Here is a 23,530-nt window from a genome sequence, read left to right as displayed (position 1 = left end):
TAACATTATGTTGTTGTCATAAAAGTGTCTCAATATACAATGAACACTCAAGCCTGCCACTAGATACTTATATTTCATTTTTGATAAGCTCTTAGTTATAGTATGGATAAGAGAATGTACTACATGCTTCTAAATAATTGAACGCATCAATTTGAACATTTGGTTTGATTATTGTATATCATTTGTTTAATAATCATACACTTATTATTTGTAAAAGTAAAATATCTTTAAACATGTAATACTAATATCATTCATTGTATTAGATGTCTTGTCACTTGAAATGTTAGATCATTAAAAGATGGAATAAAACAGAATGTATATAATTATATATAGGGGCATTTCTAGGGATATGGAGACATGAAGCATGTGTGAAACAAGAGCCACAAAAGCTGCATAACTGGTGAAACCCTTGAGGGCAAGAAGGCATCAGTATTTTGTGCTTATCATTAAAATTGGTTAAACATAAAAAAATATATCATAAAATTAGGTACCCCATGATATAACTGTAGTTACTTGGCAAATATTGTACTGGCTCCATTGCAGGGAGCTGGGAAAAACAACTCATGGCCAAAACATCCATGTCATTTTTGACTAGGTAGACAAAAGACCCCACATCATTTTAACAAAGGTGACAAAACATTCCATACTGGTTTGCCAGCCGCGACGTAAGATCCTATGCAAAGGTTTCAATTAGATTTTTCAATGGTTTTCATTTGGCAACTGTGTTTAATGTTTATTCCTTTTCTGGACTATGGATTTTTCATTGTTGATTTTTTTTATAATATTTAAACTTATCTATTAGTAACAAGGGTCTTTTGGTACTGTTTATTCAGCTGTTCTCATTCTCAATGCTAAAATTCTTATTAATATTTGAAAACCTGTTTCTTCACAGGCATGCAATTTAATTGATTTATTAATTGATTGGTGTCTATACTGTCATTTATTAATCTATTTTATTTCAAGGGATGGCAATGAGCAGTAATGAGCAGTAAAATAGGAGCTTGAGTACTATGATAATTTTCTGAACAAATTCTCTGAAAAAATCAAATTGTTTTTTCTGAAGAGACACCAAAGAGAAAGTACATAAACCCTTTACGTGGGTCATGGTAATATTGGCCATTTCCATCTTTGTTTTCATTTTAAATAAGTGTATAATTATGTACTTCATCGAAAAAAAAAAGAAATGTTGGTTTACTCTTTCAATTTGTGGTTTATCCTTTTTCTTTCATTTAAAACAGAAAGATATCACACTACAAATAGTGTGCAGCGAAATAATAAAAAATAAACATGTAAAAAATTTATCATGTCATGAAATCAGAATATTAGCAACATTCAATGATAATAAACTGAATAAAAATAAGGGGCTGTGTTTAAAAATTAGGGGCTATGTTCACAAATTTCAGACTCAGACTAAAAAAAAAACGGAATTTTAATTTAAACATCTTTTACATTATATTATTTGGTGAAAACTCTGTAAAGGTACCGCTATAAAAACTTCGCTAATTGACAACAGTGCAATTTTGTGCCCTAAGTTGACAGTTTGTATAATATCGTAACAAGTGTCATTAATTTGATTGGGTCAATAATGTACATAGAGGGAAATAGAGGGACCATTACATTGTGTCTTGTTGGCAATGTGCCAGTCCTGTTACATTGTCTGTATATTGTGCAATTAGTGAACTACAATGTTTTTGGTAGTGTTTTTTACGATTACTTGGATATTGAATTAGTATTCGAGTACTCAGACTATCAAGCGAGTACTCATTGCCATCCCTATTTATAACCTTTCAACAACCTCTAACATCTACTCATGATTTTGTTTAATTTGACAAGTACATGTAAGTGTCTTCTTCCTAACGGACACTGCAAGAAGAAGACAACTCTGTTTTTTCTTTCTCAGTCCAGTAGCATCACTCAAATTTTGTTCAAGTCAGATTTATGGGCCTTGATGTGCATAATGTCCATGTGGTATCATTTTGTTTAATGACCAAGGTTAAAGGTTTTGCTGAAAACAACACTAAGGCTATCCTGACACCTGGATTTTTTTCTTTCCCATCGTGACAAGCTTATGAAATAATGACAAATTCCTACAAGAAGCCTGTCAGAGTCCATTATGGTGTGAAGACGGTGAGCGATAGTAAGAACAGTACAGCCTCGGAACTTTTCCCGGATAGTCAGCTGGATCAGCGCATCGGTCCTGGGGAACATATGGGTAAGATCTGTTTTATGTTGCAATTAGGAGAAAAAAACAAGTGCCTGTAAGAGCTCTTACAGGAGTGTACATGTAAACAGTCTTAAAATCTGCTATATACATATGATAGAACAATGTAAGATATCATTCAAGCTCCATTTAACATTCATTGGTGATAACAAGTTCTAATCATCAATGAATCTCAAAGCAAAAGTCAAACTAAGGACTCTGTGATCCAGATTCCGATTCACTTTTTTTCTGAGTTGAAAATCATTGAAAATGATATGAAATTGCACACACAAAAAGGTCTTGCACATTTAGAGGGGTTGGCGTGCCATACTGAGTTTCTTCTGTTTTGTGCAAGCTTTCTGTAAGCTTTTTCTAACTTACCTGGGATCCACATTTGCTGTAGCCTCGTCGATCATGAGGATCTTGTTGCTGCCGAGAATGGCACGTGCCAGACAAATGAGCTGACGCTGTCCCACGGAAAAATTAACCCCCCCCTCTGACACCTCAGAATCCAGACCCTTGGGGAGCTCTTCAATTGCTGGCTTTAGCTGGACCTGTAACAGACAATATAAAATCTAATTTTCCATGAAGGTAACTCAACTCAAATAAGTTTATTATTTCATTCGATTTGCATAAATTTTAAATCAAAAGACAAACTAGGCACACCGCAATATGACGAAAACCAGGTTTGGCATTTGCATAATTAGATGCTTTGGGCAAACTAATGAGTGATGGATAGGAATACATATGTACATGGGTCACTGCTCATAATTTGGCTATGCATATGGGGATTTAAAAATCACTTTGAACAAATGTTCACCATGTGAAAAGGTGGCGTGTCAAGTACAAGAACCATGCCAGAAGATCAAAGGTCGAAGTCACACTTGAGGGTCATGTGTTTTTGTCTTGTCTTGGAATTAATGCTCAGGCTCAAGTTTTGGCAAAATGACAACAATGTCCAGTCTGCCGCCATTTATAAATGAAAGACAATCTAGTGAAAGATAATAAATTTAAAATCAAAGTGTTTAATGAATAACTTAATTGTTTACTTTGATTCGTGTTGCTAAGCCAACAAACACGGTACTAGTAAACACTTATGCAGAGTCATTCTAAAAAATTACAAAAGACAGTTCTGTACTCTGCACTTCTCCTCAGTTAGATATATAAAAAAATATTTGGAGTATGAAGTGAATACCTAAAAGACTTTTGAAGTACATATAATTCTTCAATAATAAAAAAATAATAATGAACAAAGGGCAATAACTCTTAAAAAACAAACAGGGAGTTATAATTCCAGTGCACAGCATTTCATCCTAATTAGATCTAACTGTAAATGAACTATGAAGTCAACATGTCAAAGTCTTTTGGAGGCCTGGGACAAAAAATAAAAGTATGAAAATGTGGTAAAGGGGACATAATTCAGTAAACATGTAAGGTACAATTAGAGCTCTTGTTCACTGCACTTTCTCTCATTGCTATGCATCTATTTTCCCAGTTTCATTTAAATTCCTTCAGCACTTATTGAGTTATTCTCAAGAGAAGCAGATTTAAATAATACATACAGTAATAGTCAAAGGGGGGGATAATACAGCAATGACTAAAGGTAGGATTATGGTTCTTGAGCACTGCACTGGTGCATATTGCCTTCAGACTAGGTTTTAATTTTAATTGAAATAGGTGGTTTCTCCAGACAAGCACCCGATTATAACAAATATATGGTAAAGGGGAGACTGTTCAGTAAATATGGAAGGTAGCTTTTAATCTCTTGCACACTGTACTTCTCACTGCTATCTATCTATGTTTCAAGTAAAAGTCTAGATAATGTTTCCAAATCCATTGAAATCCCATCAGTATTTTACAGTTATTGTCTTGATAAGGGTGAATAGGACAGATGGGTAGACGAAGCTGCCACTGCTCTCCCTTTTGTGAGAATAATAACTGCTACCAGATAAATACGAGTACTAATACTGGTGACATCAAATGCCATTCATTCAAATGATATAAAAAAGAGCTGTATGTTTTCATTATGTCATTCTTTAAGGGTTGAACCACTGAGCTAGTTGACACTGACCTCTCCTAATGCCTTCCACATTGCATCGTCGCTATGGTTACTGAACGGGTCAAGGTTCCTCCTCAGGGATCCCGTAAATAACACTGGGTCCTGCAATGATATAGTGGGTTTATATTCAAATGGCATGGAATTGAACTGTATTTGAGGATTCTGAGTACATATTATAGTTATTTGTTTAGCTTTTGTAATTGAAAACATTTTAGAACATTTTTTTTTCTATTTTTTCTAAAGTAAAAAATGTATTTATTTACCAATAAAAACATGGAATGCGTCTCTAAAAGTTCCATATATTTCAATGTGTACATTATGGGGTTTCTTGTATCAATTTCTGAGGTGAATGTTTCATGATGTTTATAATTGTCATAATCCTGAAGCACAAGAACCAACAAAGAGCGTATCCTCATTTGAAAACGTTGAAAAAGTTAAACATGCTACATCTGGCAAAACTGTGGCTGTGAATATCTAGGGAAACTTAAGGCTGAATAAATACAACTTCATATCACTCTTTTTTAAAAAAAACAAACTCAAAGAGTCATGCAGTTTGATGATATTAAATGACATTTACATGTGCTGCATATTTATCTGACGTTGAGGAAAACAAAACTTTCATCAATGGAGTCATACTTATATGTGAATATAACTGTACATTAACATGCATAATGATTTATAAAAGCCAACTTTCTTAAACCTAAGCACATTTTGACAGGCACAGTACATGCATGGCAGGGTGCTACCAAAATAGGAAAGGGTTCAGCACTCCTCCAAAACTCTTTCGCTAAACCCTTTGTAACATCTACAACATCTAATCTTGTACCTGTGGAATAATGGAGATATGTTTTCGTAGTTCATGCAGTCCAATCTCTTGTATATCAACGTCATCAATCATGATATGCCCCGTCGGTTCAACCAAGCGGAATAACATCGTGATCAGAGAGCTTTTTCCTGCTCCTGTGCGGCCAACTATTCCTATCTGAAAGTAGAATTAATATCACCTTTGTTTTAGTAGGTTTTGTTGTTAAAAAAGGTAGAATTCCACAGAAGGATGACTAAAGCGCCGGTTCTAATTCTTCCCCATGGCCAACAGAAGACAATTCTGCTATATTACCCCTACAGGAAGTTTTTATTTCATACTATACGCACTCACCCATTAACCTCCAATTATAAAAGTTTTTTTTTTTGACACGAACGGTAATTTAGCGACATGCCGTAAACTTCCATGACAGCTTTCGCACCTACACCTTGATCTACAGTACGACATAAGGGACAACGAAAATGTGTGAAATTCGACCACTGGGACTGAAATAGGAGGTCGACATAGCGAAAAAATCGAGATAGAATAATCAACACAAGCAGATTAATTTTATATAGAATAAGAAGGAATAAATTCGGGACCGGAGAAAAAAGTTGACATAACCGGAAAGTCAAAATATCTGACATCGACATAATGAGTTTGCACTGTATGTTCTAGGATATATGAACATTGCTTTCATCTCGCAAGTTTAATGCTAGTGTAAAGTTTAATAAATGAAACTCAATATTGGCTTTGTGTTTTTGGTTTATCTGAGTTCATCAAGGTCTTCCAGCATCCATTGGCTGCATCATAGCTTGACCCCACCATGACGCCATCATGACATAATTGTGATTGCCATAAGTGACATGAGATAGAAGTGACAGCACATCACAGTCAAATCCAGACATTGGAAGACTTGAAGAAACAGAGTGAGATACAAGAGATCTGGGTGGGTACCCTACCTCTTTGCAAAGAGACCTCTTGGTTCTTGAATCTGCTCGGTGTAATTAAAGCATGGATATATGGGATACAATTATTCTGGGTTGAACCAGTACTGAATTCACCATTTTCCAGTACTACCCTTTGTATGCCGAGCACTTGGCAAAGGAGCTACTTAAACCACATTTTAACGTCTCTTGATTTTACGGGGCCGGCGTTTGACCACCTTCTGCACCGAAGCGAATGCCCTACCACCAAGCTATCGAGGCGTTCAACCCCTATATTGGCTGAGGATGTTTTGACTTATAGTAGTTGTTAAAGTTAAGGTAGGATCTTTCAGTCAACACATTTCCCTTTTCTGTAATAACTTATTGCCCTCAGTTCCTAACAAAGATTACTAACTCACATTAATGTTGCAATTGTATGAACATATTTTAATAAAGTTGTCTTTTAATTTGCACTATTTAAAACCACATAACAACATACATCCAGTTTTGTAACCCCAGCACATAAACCCTTACATAAGAAGTCATGTCAAAAACTAGATCTGACAATGCCTCTGGCCGTCAGCCTAAAAACTACCTTTTCTCGTCCCTTGATATTAAAGGAGAGGTTTTTCAGCACAGTTGGGGCATCCGGAGAGTACTTGAGAGAGGCCTTCTCTGACGAGATTGCCCCATTTTGAGGCCAGGTCAGGGCTGGCTTGTGGTCATCAGAGCTCTCTAGTGGGGCCTCCGAAGGCAGCTTGGCATAATCAAGCACCCTCTCCACTGAGATCATCTGTAATATGGATGAACAAACATTTGATACATAATTGAGAAATATTATATTCCTTGATTGAAAAATAAGTGAGATTAAAAAAAAATTATATATATTTTTATTTCATGGTAAGCTATCCAAATGAGACATTATCCAGAGGATAAACGAATATCTATTCTCCAAAAACAAGTAAGAACAAACCCAAATACCAATTACATTGTATGTTGTCTTATACTTTTAGTTCACTCAGCCATTGACCTCAATTTGCATTATAGAAACAGACGTAGAACACTCTACTGACTCTCTACTTACAACATTTACTTCTAATATTAAGAGCAAACATAAGCTTTCATAAGAAAAAAACAACATGTTTTCATTACCTAAAATATTGAGAAATTAAAAACCATTATTTGATCATAGCTTGGAGACCATTTTAAAAATGGCAACCATGGCCATCACATTAATTTTAATCAAGTGAGGATCAGAAACAAAACATATATGTCATGGTTACCTGGTTTTCAACCTCCGCACTTTGTCTGACCCCCCACTGGAACATCCCCATCAAGGTCATAGCATACGTCATAGAAAGGCCAACCAAACCTGCATCCAAAGCTGAAATATGCCCCGATACCATGGTATGATAGATGTGATGATAAGACGGCCCTTAAACTGGCCCCTATATATGATTGTCTGATATGTGCATTAATAATACAGCCCTTAAGGTGCCCCTATACAACATTATGATAGGTGCATTAGTAAAATGGCCCTTAAAAGGCCCCTATATGATCCTATGAGGCATGCTAAAAGTTTAATAATATGGCCCTTAAGGTGACCCCTAAAGAATCTTATGAGGTGTCTTGGTAAGATGGCCCTTAAAGTGGCCCCTATATGATCTTACTAAAAGGTGCATTGGTAAGATGCATGCCCCTAAAGTAGCCCTTCTCTAATTGTATGTTACATGTGTTGATAATATAACCGTTAGGATGTCCCATAAATGACTGTGTGATACATGCATTGATAATATGGCCTTAAGGATGTCCCCTTAACAACTGTAAGAACGTGTTTTAATAAGATTAACCTTAAAGATGCTCCCTATACTACTGTAATACATGTGTATAAGATTATCCCTATACTATCGGTCAATACATGCTTAAGATGGACCTTATACTCACAATCAGCAGCCAGCACACAGAAGAAGGAGACAGCAGAAACAAACATGGCACACAGCCAGTCTAGACGGATCGCGAGCCAGCGCGACGATGAGAGAAACAGAAACCAAGACTCGGTGTGCAGGTCCTGGTGAGAGTCAAATTCCTCGATGAATTTTTCCTGGACCTCAAATGCTCGTATAGTGTGGAGGCCCTGTAGACTGGCACTTAGGTGGGAGAATACTGGACTACGTGCTGGAAATAAAGTAAAAATAAAGTTGTTGCCATATTTTAAAGGTAAGAACTATATCTTCACCTATCATTATCATCTAAGAACAATTTTGTTCAATGTTCAAGTTCAAAATGGTATGTACACACAAACTTGTAAAGAAAGTTTTTAGGATGAATAACAGTGAAACTAAAGGCATATTTCGTTTAAAAGAAGTTCAAGTGAATGACTTTTAAACTCAACTGCAACTTTCAATGCTACAGAATGCTATACAAACTGGAACATGTTAAAGAGAATACTGATGCATATCAATTTTTCACAGACAGGCATAACTTGATGATTACTTCAGCCAGAATAACAAGACTTGCTTTTAAGACTTATTCTTTTTGAAATATTAACACAATCGTGTTGAAATGCTGGTTGTTTTATAACTGTCTTGAATGTCAGGGACAAAACAATTGGGAGCATTTTTCTTAATAACTACAATTAACTGTCATTTAATACCTTTGAAAGGTAATTCTTCTTGAATTCCTGTTTGGGCACCCCTAAACAATGTATATTTTAAATTCTGACTGAAACAGAAAGTAACATTTTATCATGGTGAATCTTAATTGTTTCACTCACTTGATCCCTCCAGCCGTTTGATATGCCTAGAAGTGCGTATGTAGTATCTGCGTATAACCACAAACAGCACGATCAGTGGGGCCACTACCAGAAACACCCACGGGTTCACAGCTCCTGCCACGCCAACAATGCCCAGAATAAGCAGGGCACACTGAGGAAAGAAAATTACATCATAAATGTCGTAATCTGTATCCTCGTGAAATACCGCCATATTTTAGTTTGATAAATATAACTTAATTAATAGCTTTTGATGTGACATACTGATGTAATATCACCTACAAAAGAAAAGGTTGTATGCTCCTTGCCATTCTTATACCTACATGAACAAAAATACTCAGAATAACTATAAAGCTGAACAAGAGACCCCAGAGAGAATGTTGACACTTGTCTGTAAGTTTTTAAGCATAAAACAAGCAAAAATTAACAATTATTAAAGCAGTCACTATGGACCTTGTTAAACATGTACTAGCTCTGGAAACAAGTGTACCAAGATTCCTTTAAAAGTTTTAATTGGTTTTTGAGTTATGGACAAGGTAAAGTTAAATTTTGCACGAAGGCATGACCACAACCATGCAAAGGGCCTGAAAACGCTTTTTCTTAAAACAACCCCAACAGTCAGGCTAACAAGGTTTCAATGAGCATGAATAAGAATGTTTTGTGAATATTCTCTGATAATAACAAGAGAAATAAGACCTACCTGGGTAAAATCAAAGAAGGTTATGGGAAGAAGGTCGTCCATGTGGCCAATGTCCTTGGAAAACCGGTTAAGAATACGACCTTAGAAATACAGACAATAATAATGTAAAATTGGTTTTATATAAAACATTATAAGTACCCTACAACATGATTAGGCTATGGACACATTATTCATTTTAGTGTAATTTGTATTATTATAATTTTTAAGAATTTTAAGCCCTTTAAAGAAGTCATCTGTAAAAACCAAGAAACTAAATTTTCTTAGAAAATCAGGTTTATTGTTATTTGGCTGAATGAAATAAGATACCAGTACTTAGTTTTCTATGCATATAGTTTTCAAGAAATAGGGGGCTGATTTTAGTTTAAAGAAAAATTGAGACTTTACAATATGTAAGAAAATTATAATCAAGGTTTGTGGCATTTTCCGATTCATTCTCTAGAAAACACTTGCATTAAAACAAGACCAAAAGCTGTGTGGTGAATATTATATATGTGTGGTTAAACTTTACCTTATCTTTATAAAAAAGAAAAGCTTCAATTTAGTGTAATGTGTACTTAAGATTTACGAAAACAACAACAGCATTTTATTGAATAACACATACCAACAGGGTTGTTGTCAAAAAATCCAATCTGTGATCGTAATACGCTGGTAAACATTGTATTGTGTAAAGCTTGCGAGGCGTCAACTGTGACCTTGAAGAACATAAGAGCCCGCAGAATGCCAAACAGAAACACAGCCCCTATAATTCCACTGAAGACTGAAATGTTAAAGTGAGTGTCCACATCCGGAATGGTCACGTTGGTGACATTGTAACCTTCGGCAAGTAGACTTGCATGCTTTTCCATGGCAGCGTAGCGAGCTTCTTCTGAATTAGACCTGCAAGAAATTTTCTTTAAATTAACTTTACTATCTTGAACAATTGTTACTTAAAGATTGTAAACCTTGAATTCGGCCTTCCTGCTTACACTTTCTTCATGAAGCTTAAAAGCATGGATCATGCATTATTTTAAAAGCATGTAGCATATAACTCTGACCATTGGTTATGTAAAATCGATTAAAAAATGCAGTATGTAAAATCCTTACTAAGTAATACATGTAGCCACCAACCACCTCATATCGTTTACTAGTGTAGCCAGGCAGTATCTCATAAACATGTACTGTTGAAGCCACCAAGTATCTCATAAACACCTTGTGTAGCCACTAAGCATCTCATAAACATTGACCAGTGTAGCCACCAAGTATCGCATAAAAACTGACCAGTGTAGACACCAAGTATCTCATAAACACTGACCAGTGTAGTCACTAAGTATCTCATAAACACTGACCAGTGTAGCCACCCAGTATCTCATAAACACTGAACAGTGTAGCCACCCAGTATCTCATAAACACTAACCAGTGTAGCCACCCAGTATCTCATAGACACTGACCAGTGTAGCCACCCAGTATCTCATAAACACTGACTACTGTAGCCACCCAGTATCTCATGAACACTGACTACTTATGCCACCCAGTATCTCATAAACAATGATCTGTGTAGCCACCCAGTATCTCATAAACAATGATCAGTGTAGCCACCCAGTACCTCATAAACACTGACTACTGTAGCCACCCAGTATCTCATAAACAATGATCTGTGTAGCCACCCAGTATCTCATAAACAATGATCAGTGTAGCCACCCAGTACCTCATAAACACTGACTACTGTAGCCACCCAGTATCTTATAAACAATGATCAGTGTAGCCACCCAGTACGTCATAAACAATGATCAGTGTAGCCACCCAGTACCTCATAAACACTGACTACTGTAGCCACCCAGTATCTCATAAACAATGATCAGTGTAGCCATCCAGTATCTCATAAACAATGATCAGTGTAGCCACCCAGTACGTCATACACACTGACTACTGTAGCCACCCAGTATCTCATAAACACTGACTACTGTAGCCACCCAGTATCTCATAAACACTGACTACTGTAGCCACCCAGTATCTCATAAACACTGAACAGTGTAGCCACCCAGTATCTCATAAACACTGAACAGTGTAGCCAACCAGTATCTAATATACACATATTGGTGTAGCAAGACAGTGTCTTATAAACACTTACTGGTATATCCACCCATTATCTCATAAACATGTACTGGCGAAGAAACCCAGTATCTCATAAACATGTACTGGCGAAGAAACCCAGTATCTCATAAACATGTACTGGTGTAGCCAACAAGGATCTCATATAAACACTTATTAGTGTAGCCACCTTTTATGTAATAAACTTTTGCCAAGGTAACCACATTGTATTATAAACACTCACCAGGGAAGCCATCCAGTATTTCATAGACACTGATCAGTGTAGCCAGACATTTTTCAAACATTAACTGTGTAGCCACCCAGTACCTCAAAAGAACATTGACCAGTGTAGCCATCCAGTATCTCATAAACAGCTATCTATGTAGCCAACCAGCAGTTCATACAGAACCTGCCTGGCCACCCAGTAAATCATAAACACTTAGAAATAAGACAGCCAGCCTCTTTCTCTTCCACAATTGGCAGTGTAGCCAGGCTGTATCTTATAAAAACTTATCAATGTAGCCACTCAGTATCTCACTTACCAAGGTAGTCACTTGATCACATGTAGCCACAAAGTATCTCACCTACCAAGGTGGTCACTGGAACACTTGTAGCCACCCAGTATCTCACTCTTCAATGTAGCCACTCTTCAACGTAGCCAATAAAACACTAAGCCACCAAGTATCTCAACTACCAAGGTAGTCACTTGAACACTTGTAGCCACCCAGTATCTCATTTACAAAGGTAGCAACTTGAACACTAGAGGCCATCCAGTATCTCAATTACCAAGGAAAACACACCTTATCTCACTTAAATAAATTAGCCTCTTGAAGACTTGTAGCCACCCAGTATCTCACAAAGGCAGCCACTTGAACACATGTAGCCACCCAGTATCTCACAAAGGCAGCCACTTGAACACATGTAGCCACCCAGTATCTCAATTACAAAGGCAGCCACTTGAACTCTTGTAGCCATCCCGTATCTCGCTTATCAAGGTATTCACCCAATATTTCACTTACAAAGGTAGCCACTTGAACTCCTTTGGCCTACCAGTATCTCACTTACCAAGGTGGCCGCTTTAACACTTTTAGCCACTCAGTACCTCATTAACACTTACCAGTAAGACAGCCACCAATCGCTGACAATATACGCCCCCTGTGCAGCCAAACATAGGAAAGTCAACAGCAAAAACTTGAGGATGCCTGCCCCTGCCTTGAAATACTCTATGTAAACCTTGAAGCCAACAGTTCCTTCATGCCTTTCCTCTTCTTCTGGCAGTTGAACTTCTTCTGCCTAGAAATCACACAAGGATAGTTAAGTTAACACCAGTTCAGATACAGCAGATTGTTTTTATTATGCCATGTCCTATATTCACCACTTTTTTAGATTTTGCCAGGTTCATAATTCATTACACTATTACTTTTACATCAAAAAAGGTATAAATTCTGTGACCTCTTCAATTCACAAACAGTTGCGAATATTAAATCCGCAAAACATTTGAGGAATCTGTTGTGAAGTGTTATATGTAAGCTAACATGAATCACTCTACTGTCTTTTTCCTATGCAGACTTGAGTCAGTACTGATGTTCTTTCTTGAGAGAACGAGCGAATAAGTTCCTGATAAAGATGAAAGCCAAGACAGATTGGCAGTTCAACAAAAGCTAACTTTGTAGCAAAACAGTTTAAGTGCTACTATAATATGTAAAATACCTCGTCACACTTATTTTCAAAACTTACATCAAATTCAGCCCCAATGGAATCCAGCGACATCACAGAGCCCCTAAGGGAATCATGTAGAGAATGTCTTGAACAGGAATCCAGCCTCACTCTTTTCAAATTGTCAGCAGTCACATGACCGTTCACTTGATCTTGTGACTTCGAATGTAGGTCATGTGAGACAGAGTGAATGACATGTGACCTGTTTTGAGGATCGTGGGAGAAACTGCGCTGTAGAGCATGGATGTGACCCAGGCCTGGGTCAGAGCGGATTTTCTGAGGTTCTTCTTCATCATGTTTTAAAAGGGAGGAGAAATCAATCCCTGACTTGGACAGCTCTTGGAATGTGCCTTTACCTATCATCTCTCCCTGAAGTGGCAAACATTATTATTATCAAATTATCAGCTTTAGGAGGGTGTAAACAGATTTCAGCAGGATCTGATGGTTGTCTGTACTGGTTAAAGTAATCTTGTGCACTCTTGAGTTTATGTAACAGGCTGTATTTACAAGAAGGACGAATTGCTCCAATGAGTTAAACTACAAAATTAAAATAATAATTCATAACTAAAACACGAACCATTATAGTAATATTTTTTGCTTTCAAACATAAAACATTTTAGGAAATGATATTATCTAGCTATGGAAAAGGACAGTGATACTCGATAGTTTGTTTTACCTCTTTAATGATAACTATTTGTTCTGCCTCTTTTAAGAATTGAAGTTGATGAGTGACTAGAATTCTTGGTTTCTTCTTCAAATATCCCTGGACAACACTGTAAAAGCAAAACATTCATATTAAAATGTTCTGCAATACCATATTCAGTTCATTTGTAGATTTTACAAAAGCATTTGATATTATTGAACATAAGATATAATTTAATTTCAAATCTAAAAAATGTGTTAAAATATTTATAACATGCTGATAACCTAAATTTATGTATTGCTATGAAAGAAAAGAAAATGAACTAAAAGTACATAAACAGTAATAGAAACCAAACTTTTCAGGGAAGCAAAAGGGACAGTTTTTTCTCCTATCTTTTTCATGATGTTTTTAAATAACCATGTGGCATGTAATTACGTAAGGCAGATTAAGATGGTAGAAATAGGTTTTAAAACCATGTTTGCATTGAATGCAGATGATATTCATAAATGATGTACAAAATGTGCTTATTCAAAACATGGATATCTGCTCTACTATTCACCATAACCTACTTTTCAAATATATGCCTTCCCACTGCAGTATCGACAGCACTGAGTGGATCATCTAGGAGATACACATCTGCGTCCATGTACAGGGCCCTGGCCAGGCTTACCCTGGCCCTTTGACCCCCACTCAGGCTGACCCCTCGGTCACCTATAAGGGTCAGGTCTCCATGGGGCATGATGGCTATGTCCTAAAAAGTTGGAGAGTTTACAATTCTGATTAGTTTATTCCTATTTCCTTAAGCTTGTTTGTCACAATGATAAAAATAAATCTAATCAAACCATTACAATCAATTTTCGATTATGAAATCGAAATGAACAGTTCCTAAAAATGCTGAAACAGTGGTATATATAAGACCATGACAAGCTGCATTCAATATGCTAATATCAATATATCAAGTACCAGTAAATGAACATGAAAGAAACTATTATGTAGTATATTTGTTTTTGTAAGTAGTAATTCAATGATAAGCGTAAACCCTAAAGCAGAATATAGATTAATGTATTCTACTGAACTACAATACCTTTAAAGAAAAAAGGCACATAGCAATAATTGATGCAATCAATTATCAACAAGCTCAATCATAAACAATCAGTTTTTAAAAAACAAAATGCAAGAGAGAGCAATTACCTTATTGAGAGCACAAGCCTTTAGAATGCGGTCATACTTGGCTTTCTCATACTTGTTTCCAAAGGTTATGTTTTGTCGCAGGGTCGCAGAGAAGACCCAGGGCATTTGAGAGACATAAGCTACCCGCCCTTTCACTGTTATCTCCCCCTGCGAGAGTGACAGCTCCCGCAACACTGCCATCAGCAGCGAAGACTGGAAACAGAAAAAGTCTGACATAAGGTTAGTGGGCTTTTTTTTCATCAAAAAAATGGGGACGAAATTCGGCCCAATTCACAATCCCAAAAAGTAAGGCCTTTTTCACAAAAATGGACTCAGGATTCACAATCCTTAATCAAATTTTATAGAGAAGTAATATAAGAAGAACTAGAGCTATCACTGGATGTGATTAAAATCCAACAGCACAAATGTTTTGTAATAATAAGCATCACCTGGAGCATGCCCCCGAATGCCCATTTTCCATGAGGGGGCAGCCTTTAAATTAATGCTCCTATTATACCATATAAAAAGAAGGTGATTCCTATTAAGCCTCAATCAACACCAATTGGCAGGGGCATAAAAACATATGATCATAAGTAAAACAAGAGCTGTCACAGTATGTGACGAATGCCCCCGAATGTGACATTGACCTACGAACAAGGTCAGTACATGAAAAGTTGATCTTGCCTTTACGTGTCAAATACATATGGCAAGTTATTTTAAATTGCCTCTGAACATAAAAAAATACCACCCATACTTGACAACCTACACTGTTATGTCCTTATATTCAGAATTACCTTGTGAATAAATATTTAGTGTATCTTTCACCTTAGAGGTAGGGACATGAGTCTTGCACACGACACGTCGTCTTTGTATGTGGAACACATGTAGCAAGTGATTTTAAAATCTGTCCATACAAGGGAAAGTAACAGCCCTGACACGACAACCTAAACTCTATGTCCTTATATGCAGCACTTCATTGTGAATAAACACTAAGTGTGACCTTGACCTTTGAGGTAGGGACACGGGTCTTGCACATGACACGTCGTCTTGGTATGTGGAACACATTTGGCAAGTTATTTTAAAATCTGTCCATACAAGGGAAAGTTACAGCCCGGACACGACAACCTATACTCTATGTCCTTATATGCAGCACTCCATTGTGAATAAACACTATGTGTGACCTTGACGTTTGAGGCAGGGACACGGGTCTTGCATGCGACACGTTGTCTTGGTATGTGGAACACATGTGGCAAGTTATTTTAAAATCTGTCCATACAAGAGAAAGTAACAGCCCAGACACAACAACCTATACTCTATGTCCTTATATGCAGCACTCCATTGTGAATAAACACTAAGTGTGACCTTGACCTTTGAGGTAGGGACACGGGTCTTGCACGCGACACGTCGTCTTGGTATGTGGAACACATGTGGCAAGTTATTTCAAAATCAGTCCATACAAGAGAAAGTTACAGCCCGGACACGACAACCTATACTCTATGTCCTTATATGCAGCACTCCATTGTGAATAAACACTAAGTGTGACCTTGACCTTTGAGGTAGGGACACGAGTCTTGCATGCCACACATCGTCTTGGCATGTTGAACACATGTGGCAAGTTATTTTAAAACTGTCCATACAAGGGAAAGTTATAGAGCCGGACGGACGGACGGATGGACAGACGGACGGTGCGATTTTAATATGCCCACCTTCGGGGGCATAAAAACAACAAGAACAAGATAATCAATAATCATGGCAATAATTCTGAAAGTTCCAAACACAAAATAATGCAATAATTCTAATAATTAATACCAAACACAAGACAATGTTTCATTTATACCATTAAAGTCAAAACCTTAAAAACATACAAAGTTGTAACCAGAAGTTAAAAAAAAATAAAAATATAAAGAATATAAAGGACAACAACTCTAAAAATACCATACACAAAATAATGGTTCTTTGCTCAACAAAGTCAATATGTGTATAAAGTTTGAAGTCAATACCTCAAAAACATATGGAGTTATAGGGAAAAGTAAAAACATAAGTATAAAAAAATGAAAGGACAATAACTCGTAATATATCATATACAAAATTATGTTAAACTCTTCTGCATGGCACTTCTCCCCTACAGTCAATATGTAAATGAAGTTTGAAGTCACCTCAGAAACATATGGAGTTAAAGTAGACTTGTCCTGATGTTTCAAGATGGATGGACGGATGGGAAAAGCCCCCATTACTAAGTGCAGGTGGGGTTATAATTAGTTCTAATATGTTAAAATTCAGTCTTGTTCTCTTTAAATTCTTCAAATCCATTCTCTTAAAGGAGGCTTTATTTCTTTGTATGACAAATACTATGGTTAATTCACAATTTTAGACATTTTGTCCCTATTTTCACAATTCTAAGATCCCCAACTACATGGGCCCGTTCACTGAAAAAGACACTGAGTTGACCTCTACTTTTATTCGAATCTTATCTTCTATCCAAGTTGTTTTCAAAACGATTTCTCAAGGTAATTTTTCATGGTTATTTCCCCCATCAAGAATCGTTTCAGCTTCTCAATGTCAGTACCTACCTTGCCTGCCCCCACTGGGCCTATGACAGCCAGCAACTTTCCAGGTCCAACTGTTGCAGATACGTTCTTCAATGTTGGTTGTTCAAGCTCCTAAAAATTACAACACGACAGTACACCACAATTTTTTTTTTTACTTCTTAATAATGTTGATCTGTTTTAAGTTTCATGGTGGATTTGGCATTGATTGTTTATAGTTTTGAAGAACCCTGGCAAACTAGTTCAATGAACAAGGGAAAAGCAAGCACATGCTATTATGCTTGTCTGTTTTCAGCCTGTTTTTCAACAATATTGACAACCAGAGTAATGGACCTTGCTGAAGGTTGTCTCTGGTAACATGATTGAGTTCTATTAAAGTTTCATAGAAAAACATTTTGAACATTGTTTTGTTGTTATGGCCATGGCTAAGTTTTGTTCGACAAAAGGCTATCATAAGTATATCAATGGCCTCACTTCCAAATGTTGAAGCTACAAAATCCCATGTTTTCAGTAGCAACTTTTTAGTATTTAAACTTAAAATATTTGATCACTCATTTTTTTTTAAAATGCAGACTAACAATTTTTTTTGTTACAATTTCTGAAGGTTCGGCATTTTTGCTTCTCTGTGAGATGTCCCATCATTGCTTGACATTATGATTTCATGATACAACGCCATTTTCTCATTGAACTATTTACTCAGCATTTTGCAGTTAGATGTGAGCAGCTCGCCTTTATGATTTAAGAGATGTAAAACTCCAAAAACAGAAAAGTGATGTGAAGCAATCAATATTGTACATCTATGAAAAACACTCTGACACACTAAAAATTGTTATCACAGTGAATCATATTTTTTAAATTTATTATCTTGCCATAAAAGAATGACTTTGAGTTGTTCACATTTAAGATGTTTTTCCTAATTCTAAAGTCAAGGTTACTAATCATACTTTGTCCCATTTAGCAGACACGTTGTCAATGACAACCTTGCAATCAGCTGGCATCACACCTTCTTCAGCACTTCCTGGAGAGCTTGTACAAGGGAGCTCATTCAGTAACAAAAAGTTCTGAAATAGAATATGGGTGCTTAATATTTAAAAAGATCAAAATAGTTGAACTGCATTTCTTGGTTAAAGAGTGAACTTATAAAATGTTAATCTTAGGTGGTGACATTTAAATAGTTAGTGCTAACTTTCCCTACCAAGATAATACTTTTTAACAATTACAAACATCTCATAAAGATGTCAAAATCAACACTATTGCTATTAAAATGACAGTTAATGTGACATCATGTTAATATGGTGCAATATTGTAAGTTTAAAACAGTAATCTTAACGAGAAAGAATAATGAAGAACATAAATATAATCTTCCAATGATTTATAATAGTGGAAATAAAACATGCAAATAAAAGGCTTATCATTTTTAAAAGAAAAATCACACTTCACTAAAAGGATTGAACATGACAGAGTATAGCAAGCAGGTAAACATGCAACATGAAATAGCACACAGCAAGCAAGAGGGACAGCTATATATTATCCACATATATATATAAGACAGGCGCTCATACAAGGATGCAATCCTATTATTATTTATAGAAAAAAACAGATTTTAACGTGGTGTTACATTTCCAATAAAAACTCAGTTAACGAGACACTGGTTGCCATTCAAACATTCATTTAACAGTTAAAGAGATGCAATTTGTATACAAATAATAGCTCATGGTTGTATATATTAATAAATAAACCCTTTGGATTACTTCCACCTCCAACCAGCAATCTCTGACAGTAACCACGCTCCAATTCGCATCATGTTAATTGAAAATTCACTTCGTCAGTAAAGGTTTGTTAAAATTCTATATTTATGCGAAAAACTACTGAACAAGTTCAGTAGCAAAAAGTTTAAACATAAACCCCATTTAATGGCACTTGGTAAACGCCAAAGACATCGAACATAAAAAATTCACAAACAAGAAACATCTATGTTTTGAGTTATACGTTCAATTAGAGAGATCACTAAAAGTGATGAGTACCCCTTCGCGCCTGAGATGCATGCAAAAATGGTAATAAAATATGAACATTAAATTTTTAATTTTTTAACTAACATTCAACAAGCAATCATTAAAATATTCTATCATAATAAATTCATTTAAATATAATCATATTATGTCAAAACAAGACAAGAAAAACTCCTTAAAGGTATGTAGATCATTTGTTCCTGTTAAGACCAATTACAGTGACTTGAACTTAATTTATTACATTAGCAAAAGGGGAAGGTTAAGTGCTGTTGATATAGCTTTGTAATATTTAATATATAAAATGTGTTTTTCCTTCATAAAATGGACAAACTAGTAACCAGGTTTGGATAAGTTTCTTAAAGGAGTGCAATAAATTACTACTGTTCGCAAATAAAATTGGCAAAATGTGCTTGACTAACAAGATCATAAACAATGCAATAGTGCACAGATTTTGAGACAGTCAATTGGTATCACCCCAACAGCAGCCTCCAGCATGTTGCAATTTTTTTGAAATGCTAAGTTTATTTGTAAACAGTTGTAAAGCATTTGAAAAATCCTGATTATATGGATATAACAATGGTCAGGTAAAGCCAGACAGTGACCATACATACAGAGGTTCATTTTCTAGAAAGTAACTCTCAGTGACATTTGTAAAGACAAGACGAGAAATCTTAAGCCGACCAAATTTTCAACGATTTTTACCGTAACACGACCGATCGTAACCCTCATATCTGCTATGAGTTTAGTCTGGTACAGCACCAGTCGCCATATAAAACTCTCGACAATAAGGTGCATAAATGGTAATGTAGTAAAAAAAGCTGCTGGCCTTAGAGGAACATGAAAGACAACAGTCATGAACAAGATGAGGAAATATTTCCAAAGATTTGTCATGACATCAAAGCAGATGACAATGTTTACTGCCAGGAGGGAATTCTTCAACAACCAGTTGTATTCTGATCTGAAAATAATAACAACGGGTGAAATAATGGCGGTCGCCTCTTTGAAGGCACCATAATAGGACAAACATTTAGGGTGAAATAATGGCGGCCGCCTCTTTGAAGGCACCATAATAGGACAAACATTTAGGGTGAAATAATGGCGGCCGCCTCTTTGAAGGCACCATAATAGGACAAACATTTAGGGTGAAATAATGGCGGTCGCCTCTTTGAAGGCTCCATAATAGGACAAACATTTAGGGTGAAATAATGGCGGTCGCCTCTTTGAAGGCACCATAATAGGACAAACATTTAGGGTGAAATAATGGCGGTCGCCTCTTTGAAGGCTCCATAATAGGACAAACATTTAGGGTGAAATAATGGCGGTCGCCTCTTTGAAGGCACCATAATAGGACAAACATTTAGGGTGAAATAATGGCGGTCGCCTCTTTGAAGGCTCCATAATAGGACAAACATTTAGGGTGAAATAATGGCGGTCGCCTCTTTGAAGGCTCCATAATAGGACAAACATTTAGGGTGAAATAATGGCGGCCGCCTCTTTGAAGGCACCATAATAGGACAAACATTTAGGGTGAAATAATGGCGGCCGCCTCTTTGAAGGCACCATAATAGGACAAACATTTAGGGTGAAATAATGGCGGTCGCCTCTTTGAAGGCACCATAATAGGACAAACATTTAGGGTGAAATAATGGCGGCCGCCTCTTTGAAGGCACCATAATAGGACAAACATTTAGGGTGAAATAATGGCGGCCGCCTCTTTGAAGGCACCATAATAGGACAAACATTTAGGGTGAAATAATGGCGGCCGCCTCTTTGAAGGCACCATAATAGGACAAACATTTAGGGTGAAATAATGGCGGCCGCCTCTTTGAAGGCACCATAATAGGACAAACATTTAGGGTGAAATAATGGCGGCCGCCTCTTTGAAGGCACCATAATAGGACAAACATTTAGGGTGAAATAATGGCAGTCGCCTCTTTGAAGGCACCATAATAGGACAAACATTTAGGGTGAAATAATGGCGGCCGCCTCTTTGAAGGCACCATAATAGGACAAACATTTAGGGTGAAATAATGGCGGCCGCCTCTTTGAAGGCACCATAATAGGACAAACATTTAGGGTGAAATAATGGCGGCCGCCTCTTTGAAGGCACCATAATAGGACAAACATTTAGGGTGAAATAATGGCGGTCGCCTCTTTGAAGGCACCATAATAGGACAAACATTTAGGGTGAAATAATGGCGGTCGCCTCTTTGAAGGCACCATAATAGGACAAACATTTAGGGTGAAATAATGGCGGTCGCCTCTTTGAAGGCACCATAATAGGACAAACATTTAGGGTGAAATAATGGCGGTCGCCTCTTTGAAGGCACCATAATAGGACAAACATTTAGGGTGAAATAATGGCGGTCGCCTCTTTGAAGGCACCATAATAGGACAAACATTTAGGGTGAAATAATGGCGGTCGCCTCTTTGAAGGCACCATAATAGGACAAACATTTAGGGTGAAATAATGGCGGTCGCCTCTTTGAAGGCACCATAATAGGACAAACATTGAGGGTGAAATAATGGCGGCCGCCTCTTTGAAGGCTCCATAATAGGACAAACATTTAGGGTGAAATAATGGCGGCCGCCTCTTTGAAGGCACCATAATAGGACAAACATTTAGGGTGAAATAATGGCGGCCGCCTCTTTGAAGGCACCATAATAGGACAGACATTTAGGGTGAAATAATGGCGGTCGCCTCTTTGAAGGCTCCATAATAGGACAAACATTTAGGGTGAAATAATGGCGGCCGCCTCTTTGAAGGCACCATAATAGGACAAACATTTAGGGTGAAATAATGGCGGCCGCCTCTTTGAATGCACCATAATAGGACAAACATTTAGGGTGAAATAATGGCGGCCGCCTCTTTGAAGGCACCATAATAGGACAAACATTTAGGGTGAAATAATGGCGGCCGCCTCTTTGAAGGCACCATAATAGGACAAACATTTAGGGTGAAATAATGGCGGCCGCCTCTTTGAAGGCACCATAATAGGACAAACATTTAGGGTGAAATAATGGCGGCCGCCTCTTTGAAGGCACCATAATAGGACAAACATTTAGGGTGAAATAATGGCGGTCGCCTCTTTGAAGGCTCCATAATAGGACAAACATTTAGGGTGAAATAATGGCGGCCGCCTCTTTGAAGGCACCATAATAGGACAAACATTTAGGGTGAAATAATGGCGGTCGCCTCTTTGAAGGCACCATAATAGGACAAACATTTAGGGTGAAATAATGGCGGCCGCCTTTTTGAAGGCTCCATAATAGGACAAACATTTAGGGTGAAATAATGGCGGCCGCCTCTTTGAAGGCACCATAATAGGACAAACATTTAGGGTGAAATAATGGCGGCCGCCTTTTTGAAGGCTCCATAATAGGACAAACATTTAGGGTGAAATAATGGCGGCCGCCTCTTTGAAGGCACCATAATAGGACAAACATTTAGGGTGAAATAATGGCGGCCGCCTCTTTGAATGCACCATAATAGGACAAACATTTAGGGTGAAATAATGGCGGTCGCCTCTTTGAAGGCACCATAATAGGACAAACATTTAGGGTGAAATAATGGCGGTCGCCTCTTTGAAGGCTCCATAATAGGACAAACATTTATGCAGAATATCCCATTTGTATTTTGATGATGGTGCACTTGTTTTTTCATTGACAACATGTTAAAAAACAAGAGCTGTCACAGAGACAGCGCGCTCGACTATTCCGCCGCTTTTCAGTGTAAGGATTGAAAAGTTTTGGCAAAACATGCATGGATCACTGTTAGATTAGATTTAAATGCAATACATGATGTGCGGAGATATTAACATAAATGTGGTTACATGCTAAATTTCAACCAGAATTTTTAAGTGTAATAATAAAGGGCCATAATATTTGCAAAACACAGTTATCTAACTTGATTATTCAATTA

The 23,530-nt window shown here is 37.0% G+C and overlaps 1 protein-coding gene across 6 annotated transcripts in view; it reads right to left on the bottom strand.

Annotated features, from left to right (window-relative positions):
* LOC128218899 (ATP-binding cassette sub-family C member 4-like) overlaps positions 1–23,530 on the bottom strand; it is an 83,957-nt gene that overhangs the window by 6,816 nt on the left and 53,611 nt on the right. For 5 of the 6 annotated variants that reach the window (XR_008258500.1, XM_052926660.1, XM_052926661.1 and 2 more), the window contains exons 9-25: positions 18,544–18,660; positions 17,624–17,713; positions 15,075–15,266; positions 14,453–14,634; positions 13,917–14,013; positions 13,262–13,609; positions 12,642–12,817; positions 10,059–10,333; positions 9,458–9,537; positions 8,761–8,911; positions 7,932–8,162; positions 7,271–7,371; positions 6,583–6,780; positions 5,086–5,241; positions 4,272–4,361; positions 2,582–2,754; positions 2,092–2,197 (exon numbers count right to left, since the gene is read on the bottom strand). Coding sequence is in view for 5 of the 6 variants with exons in the window: in XM_052926660.1 (XP_052782620.1) it covers positions 2,092–2,197; positions 2,582–2,754; positions 4,272–4,361; positions 5,086–5,241; positions 6,583–6,780; positions 7,271–7,371; positions 7,932–8,162; positions 8,761–8,911; positions 9,458–9,537; positions 10,059–10,333; positions 12,642–12,817; positions 13,262–13,609; positions 13,917–14,013; positions 14,453–14,634; positions 15,075–15,266; positions 17,624–17,713; positions 18,544–18,660 (2,763 nt within the window). In the remaining variant the exon portion in view is untranslated. Of the gene's footprint in view, positions 1–2,091; positions 2,198–2,581; positions 2,755–4,271; positions 4,362–5,085; positions 5,242–6,582; positions 6,781–7,270; positions 7,372–7,931; positions 8,163–8,760; positions 8,912–9,457; positions 9,538–10,058; positions 10,334–12,641; positions 12,818–13,261; positions 13,610–13,916; positions 14,014–14,452; positions 14,635–15,074; positions 15,267–17,623; positions 17,714–18,543; positions 18,661–20,310; positions 20,567–23,530 lie in introns of all 6 variants that reach the window. The other variant, XM_052926657.1, reaches the window with a different exon arrangement.

This window comes from Mya arenaria, chromosome 15, assembly GCF_026914265.1.
Source record: "Mya arenaria isolate MELC-2E11 chromosome 15, ASM2691426v1".
Lineage (NCBI taxonomy): Eukaryota > Metazoa > Mollusca > Bivalvia > Myida > Myidae > Mya > Mya arenaria.
Note: the sequence above shows the minus strand (reverse complement) of the source record. Positions and strands in the feature narration are given on the sequence as shown.